Below are 9,866 nucleotides of genomic sequence, written 5' to 3'. Positions count from 1 at the left end.
TTGGGGTCATAAAATTGTACCTCAGAAATTGGAAAGGCCTGAAGCAAATGAAAGTGAACTTCGATGAGAGATTGGGGTATAGGCTAGCAGGGCCTTGCTTTTGGTGATAGAGTTATAGAAATGAATTTACTTTTAGTCTTCAACATGTATGGATATGTGAGACCTAACTTTAGGGTTGTAGAGATAAATCTTTGAAATAATATTCATGGGCAAGGCTAATTCACCAGTATCTCATCTTAAATAAAATATGAACACTTCCATGTGCGATTGGTGGAGTATAAGCAGGAGCAACTTCTCTGGAGGGCATTTTATAATAATTTTCAAAGTTCATTAAATGTGTATACCCCTTGACCCCATAATTATTTTTCTAGAAAATTTTCCTCAGAAAATATTTGAAAGTACAGGTAAAATATTTTTTATACTAGCAAAAAATTAGAACAACCTAAATGTCCAACAGTAGGGAAATGCCTAAATAAATTATGGTATATACATGTGTAATAATAATCATATGTGGTTTTTAAGTGCATGGTCTGAAAAAATATTTTTTAATGAGAAATATATTAAATTTATTAGAAAAAACAAATTTAAAACAGTCTGGCTATTTAATGATACTAACTTTTATACATAATGTACAAAAATACTGGAATATATATATCAAAATTTTATGGAATATAATATATAGTAGAATTATAGATGTTTTAAAATAATTTCTATAATATATTTTTCTGTAATAATCATAAATTTTAAAAATGAATAATCTTTTCAAATAGTAACAAATACATGAACGCTTTTAATAGAGCCGCTGTATTAAAACTGCGTTGAAGAATTTAGTCATGACATTTATGTATATATATATATATATATATGCATGCATATATTTTATACTAATGCATTTTAATCATCTGTTTTTACTAGTAACTTCTTTAAAGTATGTTAGTGTTTTTGTTAATGATTTTAGTTCTTCTTTTCTCCAAAACCGTGTTCCTTTATCTTCTCAGTCCTCAAAAATGGATTTTGAAGATGCTTTATAAAGATTACCATGAGGCTGGTTGGTTGAAATGGAGGAAGATCTATTCATGACCATCTTTCCTTTCCCATCAGCATCAGCTTTTGTCATACAATTTCCTCTATCATTTTGGTCAAGGGGAGGGCCAAACATTTAGAGCTGGAGTATTATTCAGAAGCAGTTCATTTCCGCCTTTAGTCTTACAACCCCTCCATCCTCCCAGGGGAACCAGTACTGAGAAGGCCAGCTTCTCCCACCTTGTTTTGAGTCAGCTTTCACCACGTATATCACGGCACGGCACAGACACAGGTAACATCTAATGTTGCGCCTTCTGATCTTTGTACTAGATTACCCTATTAGTCCTATTTATAGGAAAGACTCTAGAAAAACAAGAAATCTGTTTTGTTTTTTTTTCCACAAATGCCTTGGCTTAAGTATGGGATTCTCATTCTCTATTGATTGCTTTCAAAGTATGGTAACTCTGTAGGATGCATAAACTGTTTGTCATTCAGCATTTTTGGAAAGTTATTTTCTCTTTCTCAATATGCTCCAATTGTTGCTTTGTGTTATCAAAATAAAAAAGAGCAGTGTGTTAGTTTCCTAGGGCTGCTGTAACACATTACCACAGTTTGGTGGCTTAAAATAACAGAAATGTATTCTCTGGAATACATTCTGGAAGTTTGAAGTTTGAAATCAAAGTGTTATTGTCCCTTCTAAGGCTCTGAGGGAAAATCAGAACTCTCTGACTCTCTAGCTCTCTCCTAGATTTTGATAGCAGCTGATGACCTTTTCCTTCTTGGGCTTGTAGCTGAATATTTCCAGCATCTTACTCCGTTTTCATATGGCCTTCCGTGTTGTGTCTCAAATCTCCTTCTCTTTTTTCTCTTATAAGGACACCACTCATCGGATTTATGTGCAATTTGTTTTCAAAATTTCCTGTTTTTTGGATATTGTCTTTTAACACAGATTAATGTTAAAAGCCAGGTCAATTTTAAATATTTACTATTTAAGAATTTCTGTGTTGGTATCACTAATAGATTGAATCCTATATGAATGCTATATGATGACCACCTTTCATATAAGCGTCTCTGGCGTCATCATGTACTAGAAGATTTTTTTCTAAAATTTTAATGTCTGATCATTTGTGATGAAAAAATACAGGTATTTGGGCTCCAACCTAAGAGATTCTTATTTAGCACATCTTGCATGGGGTATTTGAATTTTTAAATATTAACTGATTCCCTCAAACAATTCCTTTGTAGATGGTGTATGGGATACACACTGAGAAATCCTAGTAGTGTCATGTAATAATTGGAAAAATGCAAAAACTTAGTTTATATTTATATGCAGGTCAGATCATGTATATTAAAGAGAAAAAGCACTCTTTAGTGTGTTTATTTTTTAGGCCAAGAGACTCATATTATTTCTGGATGTAGCATTTGTTTTTGCATCTTGAATTGATAGTTTTAAAAGTGCTTCAGGATTTGAGATGCTATCAATTTTGCCTAACATGTATACATGTATGTTGAGCATTTTTAACAGCTTTAACATTTGACTTGGAGAATAAGACGATAATTTATTGACAGATTTTAAAAATTCTTTCCATACTTCCTAATAACAATAGAATTGAGTACCATAAGCATAAATGGTTTTTTAACAGAAATGTTGGACGGTTTTCCATTTCTTTATAAATCAGATTCATTTTGTAGGCTTTAGGCACTTGAAGGAGTTAATAAGCCCATACAAAAATTCTTCTCAGCATCACATCTTGGTATCCTCTAGGCTGACATATTGATTTTTCTTTGGACAGGAATTGTCCTATTGCAAAGTTTTAATGCAAAGTATTTTTTCTTCTAACTCTAGAGATGAGTGACCAGGAAGTGATTTATTCAGTCCTGAGTTTTCTTCAGTCTCCTGCAGAATCACAGAATACATTAAGGCCTGCTGGTACCCAAAGGCCTGGGAACACCAATGGCAAAGGTATATTCTAAGTATCTAGATTCACCTGCCTCTAATAGATGGCCGAACTTTTGATGTTTGAGCAAAATTTCCCTATTTTTATTTCATGTTTTCAGCTAGTAAATGAAGGCATAATGCAATAGAGTAGAATCGAACTGTTCTTTTTATAAACTTTATAAGGAGGGAGAAATTAACAAATTATTTTAAATTTGAAAAGAAATAAAATGTTTTCTTTTGAATCTGGTCAGAAAGAATTTGTGAGGCCCTTAAAAGTGAGACAGGCTAATGTCTCAAGAAAACACTTAATCTCCTATGGAAATAAAAGTCTGAGACAATGTTTAAGAAGTGTAAACTATGTGTTAAAAACAAAGTTTTTATTCAGACAAATGATATTTTAGGAGTCTTAAACATTTACCAAAACCTTTAGTGACAGTGAAACAGTGAACGTATTCAAATCAAAAGGGGCTTTCTAATTTATCTACTTTATCTCTGTATCTTCAAATATTATCACAAACTCTAATTTGAAAATAGCTTTTATTGTTTTAGTTTATGATAATGAGATGTCAACTTTCAGATACTTAGGACCTCAAAAGTAAGAGAATAAGTACAGTACTCTTTAGAGGAAAATAGAATTAATGGAGTAAGGAAAAGTGGATCTCTAGAAACTCCTTTTAGGACAGATTCTGATCCTATCTCCTGCTTCAAGTCAGGGCCTCCGAATAACTATTGGCTACCAACGTCTCATTCTTCATCCTTCGTTGTGATCACAGGAAGGCATACAGATGTTAATGTGGATTCTCACAAATGTGTATTGTGTTGATTGCCGTCTGTATAAAGGATGTTTTTGAAATCTTACACAACTGATGTATGTAGGATTACTGTGATGGGTGATAAATCAGCTAGAAGGTGAAACTTTAAAACTGATAATTCCAAGGTTACACATTGAAGTCAATTTGTATGATATAGTATTAAAAAAAAAGTTTCAGAGAAGACTGTCTGTTTCAAATGGTATACCAGGTTAAGGTTAATAGTGGGTCTGCCTCTTTTCTGATGATTATTTTCTCTCTTTTTCATTCAAAGAGTGTTCAGTGCCCTGGCATTTCGTTGCAGTGACTCTGGGAACTCTCTGTTTACTACTGTTGATTGCAGTCACAGTTATGGGGGCAATGAGTAAGTAATGGAAATATGTCCTTTTGATCTGAGTAATGGCGGTAAACACCATTACTTGTTCTCTGGCTACAATCAGAGGCTGCCCAAGATGGCTATGGACTTTGTTGGTGATTTTTCCCCAGATTTATCACAGTGTCATTTTCCTTTTATTTACCTATTTCCATCGAGTCTATAGCTATGACGAGCTGTTTCATTCTGTATGGAGGCATGGTAATATTCTCCCTGATACAGGACTTAGTAATATTCTGCCATTTGAATTTAGATCATTATGAATCTTAAACATTTGAGATGCAGCTGTTCAAAAGAAATGTGTCTTCATCTTGAGTCTCTAAGTGTATGAGGAAATGGTTTAACAAAAAGAGTGATTCCATAAAAATGTTAGACAATCCTCAATTCAATGTCATCTTTTGTTTTTCATTGATGTATTTAGAAAACGTCACCAATAACTTACACTCAGACAAAACTGTATATCTGGATCTACTCACTTTCTTTTCTCCTGTGGATAGTCTATCTGTTCCACTAATAATTGTGCTATCTCTTCATGTTTCTTCCTTTTTTAAAATGCAATTTTATTGAAATATATTATATATTCACATTCTTTATGTTTCTTAGTTTGGATTTTCATACTCAGAAGAAGTTTTGCTAAGTGTTGACTGAGTTTTGTTTTGGCACCTATTTGCAAATGATGTGCTATTAAAAGTAAATTAAACTGAAAAGGAAGATATTAAGATCATAGTTTTATTTAGATGTTTTATTCATTCTACAACTACATTAGTTGCTAATGCTGAGAAATTTGATATTTCCATTTTTATTTTCAGTTCATTAAGTTGTTACTTTCTAAATGTCACATTACTAATTAAGTAATGAAATGAATTGTTGACCAAGTGAGATAGTTTCTTGTGCCCTAAGTTTTAATATTTAAGGATTATGAGTAATTTTTTGTGTTATGTATGTTATTGATTTTAGTTTTTCAGTATATTCAAGAAAAACATCAGCAGGAGGAAATTCTTCTAAACCTCAGAAAAAACTATCATATTTTGCAAAATGATAGCTACTTAAAGGAGCAGCTTTTGACAAATAAGACTTTAGAATATGACAGTTTCAAAAATGAAGTGCTTCAACAAAAACAGGAACTTGACTCACTCTTTGAAAAAAAGAACATATGCCATAGAAAACCTGGGAACTCTTCAGAATCTTTGCAAAACACAGGTATGGAAGAAATCATGAATGAAAGCTTGCATAATTTTGCCTTATATCCTCCTCCTCCAGAAGTTTTGAAATGTGATAAGCAGGTTCATGATATACTCTAGTGATCTGTGGGTCTCCTGAAGTTGTGTCTCTTAGATACAATGAAGTATTTGGGTCTGCTCGTTTCAATCATGGGGTTGAGACCCTGGGAGCCATGTTCGAATTAGTAGAATGCTATTTTTTTCCTGAAACTCAGGGGGTGGTTCTTATATTCCTATTGCTTTCAGAAAATGTTTAGTTCCCCTGAAAATTTGGATAATTTGAATCTGTGGGCAAATTGGAGATTCAGACTTTGTGGTTGACATGGAGTATAGAAGCTACCAGTAAAAATTTTCTTTGGCCAGAATGGTCAGAAGTGGTTTTTATTTGCAGGTAGTTGTGAAGATTGTGTATGCGTGTGTGTTTTTCCATTCTGCCTTGATTTCTGATATTTGGTGTATTTGTGACAAGTATATATATTCCCTGAGGTACATTTGCAGGATTTACTCTAGTGTTTTTGTTTGTGCAGCTGTGCATTATGATGCCATTAAAAATGCCCAAGAGGTAAACTCTCATACAGTAAATTCTGCTATTTTGCATAATGATGGAATCAGCAACTAATAAATATCTGCTTAAAGTTAAAATTTCATATGTATATATATTTTGCATATTTAATCTCATTTAGATATAGTGGTGGTTAATAGAAATTTATTGTCTTTATTATTGAAAGACCAATAATATTTTAAAATTTGGGGATATATAAAATATGCAAGGAAAAGGAGTAAAAGAAAACAATTCCAAAAAAATAATGTTTCTTTTATGTAGCGGGCATTCCAGAATCTTGATGAGCCTCATATCATCATTATTAATTTCTAGGTATAAAGGACTGATAAATATATGATTCTGGTTAATACCAACTGACAAGAAGTTTAATGATTCACCTTATATGTTGTAGGTAAACTCTGGGAAGAAGAATGGTTTTGTTGTGGTATAACATGTTATCTTTTTATCACTGGAAATAAAACCTGGAAGGAATGTCAACAGACTTGCCAAAAGTACAAATCATCCCTTTTGAAGATAGATGACCCAGCCGAACTGGTATCATCAACTGTTACATTTACTTTTGTTCTCTTGAACTCTGTTATCCTTTGACCCAAGATACTGAGGACACTGGGGAGTACAGAGGGAGGAACCTTTAGCGCTTCTTTTTTTGTGTTTCTGTTTGAGCAAAAATTGTGTCATCTCCCAGGAGATCCCTACTTGCTAATAGGCGTATGATTCTGCTACTTACCAAGCATTCAATACATAGTATTTATTATGATGATGGCTATTATTGTTCTCAGAATGTAACCTCCCTTTAAGATGCAGTTGGAGTCTTAGAAATCAGCTCTGTTATTAAGGAGTCTGTAAAACTACCAGCCGTAGAGAGTTATGCTTTTCCCTTGGTGAAGTATTTAACACTTTGACAAATCGCAGCCTGGAATCAGCAGCTATTTATCCTTCTAAGGGGGTCACTAAGAATTGTGTGGCAGGATTGTCTAGTATTACTATTAGGAACTCAGGAGCCAGACTTCCTGGGATCAACTCTAGCTCTGTTACTTACTATCTGGGTGATCTTGGGCAAATTACTGAAACTCTCTGGGCCTTAGTTTCCTCGTTTGCAAGCTAGAGATAAAATAACCAGAAAATAAACGTAATAACAGTTTTACAAATTTGTTTCCTGGTGATTTTCACTGCACCTGTAAGTTGCATCTACTTGATCAATATTCTTATATATTATGTCAAGACGTGTAAATTTTTCAGAAAGAATTGTAAAAAGAGAAAATATGGTAATAACAATACTGAAATTGCCTTTTTTATTTGTTACTAAGAAAAACTACTCACAAACAAAATGTGTTTTTACAGAGAAATGTTTGCAAAGATCAGTCTGAAACCTTTATCTTGTAGAAAAACAATGCAAAATATATATATATATAAAGCTAATAGATGTTACCATGGGATCCACAATTCCATCCTGACCAAAAGGGGGAAAAGAAGTGTAACTAATAAAGTATCAGTAGCAGAGAGAGTTCAAATAGAGTCAAGAGGTTACTCTGGCTGTTGCTCTTACACAAGCTTCAGTTAGACATTGCTACTTATCATAACCTGCCAACCCCCAACCAGGACCATTCCAGCCAATCCTAAAAAACATCTAGGGCAATATATAAGATTCCACAAGGATTCCATGCACTAGAGTAACTTTCCAGAAACTTGCAATCTCCAGATGGGTCCCTGGTCAATATAAATCCTGAAACCTAGCCCAGCCTCTCCAGAACATCAGGTAGTTCCATTTCCCTACCCCATGTTAGTGACCAACCCTTCCAATATCAAAAATTTAGAATTGCCATAGCCCAAACAACCTTAAAGAGAGGGATGGAAAGATCAAAGGTGTTGGTGGAGTTATACAGAGAAGATAGGATTCAACAAATGAATATGAAGCTGAATCATTAAATCGATATCTCTTTTAGTCTCCAGTATCTTAGAGCAGCTAGAAGAAAAAACCTAAAATTGTGGAATTGTGACCCATGTCAAACTCTGAAATATGTTCCACAACTAAGTGTGGTGCTATGTTTTGAAATTTATTGCTTTTTTGTATATATTTCATTTTTCACAAAAACTAAGGGAAAAAAGTCGGTTGTGATATTAAAAAATATTTAAGCCTTCTAGCTTCCTATATTCTGGAGCAGCTGGAAGGAAAAATCTGAGAGGATAGTATGATAGCTCATGACAAACTCTGGGATCTGTCCTGTAACTACTTGTTAAAGAGTGCTTTGAAGACTATTGCTTTTTAATTTTTTTTGCTTTTTATATATGTTACACTATACACTAAAAAAGTTTTAAAAAAATGCAATAGCTTGACCAGCAAGACAACTACAGGCAAATATGAAAGATTAAAATATATACAACATAATGTAAGAAAATTAAAAAAAACCTAGTAGATATTTCAAATTGTAACATAAAACAGTTCATATTAGGCCATGAAATAATTTTCTATGTTTGATGCAGTAGTGAAATATAGTGAAGTTAAAGCTATATTTAAAATTACATTTGATCACTTAATCAGATACTATGTGCTGTTTGTTATCTCTTTTGACTTACTACAGTTTGGACATGCTAAACACTGCTCCTTTTCCCTCCACTCCTCCCAACTGATGAACTTACAAAGCAAGGCTTTCAGCTGTGAGGCTGATGGCTTTAATGCACACACACAGACCTTTTATTTTAAAAAAATTTATCTTGTTGATCCCTCCTTTCACTTAAGAATATGTGATCATTTTCCTGCATATTTCAATACTCTTTTGGATTGTGATTTTTAATGTTTGCATAGAGTGTTAAAATTATTTTTAAAATCTCCTATTGCTGGTTTGTTTAATTTTCCATGTTTTAAATAATCTCTAAGACTGACACCCATTTGTAATATAAATAAATAATCTACTGGTGGGAAATTATTTCAGATAATGGAAATACTGGGATTGAGGAGGAAACATGTGTTCTAGGAAGGAACAATGAAGAATAATATGGAAAATAGCAGAGTATTGACCGTAGAAGTAACTAACCCCTTTCCTTATCCACGTCATTCTTCTAACAATTGGGAATTCAGTCATATTTTATTTACTTTATAGGTCTTTGTTCGATCCCAAATTTATAGAAATAACTACTGGATTGGATTATCATATAATGAAAAGGATCACAAATGGAGATGGGTGGATAATAGCACATCTTCTGAAATGTAAGTCTGGAATTTATTCAAACTTGAAAACAGGTGTGGCAGTTGGAAGGCTTGTATCTAAGAAGAATCTTCTCTCATTTCACACAGCTTAACTAATTTTCACATGAAAATCATTGGTAAGAATGAGTAGAATGATTAAGAAAGCATACCGTGAAGTACAGTTAAAAAGGAAGAGAAGTGTCATACAGAGTTATGAGTAATAATAAAAGTGTGATGCTAAATAACATTCTCAGAATCATGCATGATGAGGTACACAAAATAGGAAACAAAATCATAAAACAAGGTGATATGAAATGATTGGGGCACCATGACTAAGACACAGCAATCCTTCCTATCAACAACAAATGAATATCTTGAATATCCTAAAAATTCATTTGAAGCTCCTTTACATTAGGAGTTTATACACTCACACACACTCACAGCATATTTTTCTGAGAGTGCCTGGCATGTATGAAGTAGGTACTTAATAGGTAGTTTTTAACTAATTAATTATTTGAATGCAAACATGATAGCTTGTGCTTCACTGTAATCCTTCTGTTTTGAAGTGTGGCATTTTATTAAGGAATAAAAATAATAATGAAGTAGAAATAGCTTCCAAAAATAGACCACTAGCCAGTTTTATTTCCCACAAGTTTTCAAGACATATCAAAGTAGGTTCCATCCCTTGCTGACTCCATCTGAGCTGATACATCTCTCTGTAGTCACAGAGGCTACCTGTTGCTAGACTCCAGGCCA

At 33.3% G+C, this 9,866-nt stretch overlaps 1 protein-coding gene across 2 annotated transcripts in view; it reads left to right on the top strand.

The window, feature by feature from the left end:
- Positions 1–1,173: 1,173 nt before the first annotated feature.
- The window catches only part of LOC143691503 (killer cell lectin-like receptor 2), a 31,875-nt gene continuing 23,182 nt past the window's right edge, over positions 1,174–9,866 (top strand). The window contains exons 1-7 of one of the 2 annotated variants that reach the window (XM_077170045.1): positions 1,174–1,315; positions 1,899–1,990; positions 2,870–2,986; positions 4,046–4,135; positions 5,102–5,344; positions 6,318–6,460; positions 9,025–9,131. In XM_077170045.1, coding sequence (XP_077026160.1) covers positions 2,872–2,986; positions 4,046–4,135; positions 5,102–5,344; positions 6,318–6,460; positions 9,025–9,131 — 698 coding nt within the window. In that variant the 5' untranslated portion in view covers positions 1,174–1,315; positions 1,899–1,990; positions 2,870–2,871. The remainder of the gene's footprint in view (positions 1,316–1,898; positions 1,991–2,869; positions 2,987–4,045; positions 4,136–5,101; positions 5,345–6,317; positions 6,461–9,024; positions 9,132–9,866) is intronic. The other variant, XM_077170043.1, reaches the window with a different exon arrangement.

Source organism: Tamandua tetradactyla, chromosome 7, assembly GCF_023851605.1.
Source record: "Tamandua tetradactyla isolate mTamTet1 chromosome 7, mTamTet1.pri, whole genome shotgun sequence".
NCBI classification, from domain to species: domain Eukaryota; kingdom Metazoa; phylum Chordata; class Mammalia; order Pilosa; family Myrmecophagidae; genus Tamandua; species Tamandua tetradactyla.
Note: the sequence above shows the minus strand (reverse complement) of the source record. Positions and strands in the feature narration are given on the sequence as shown.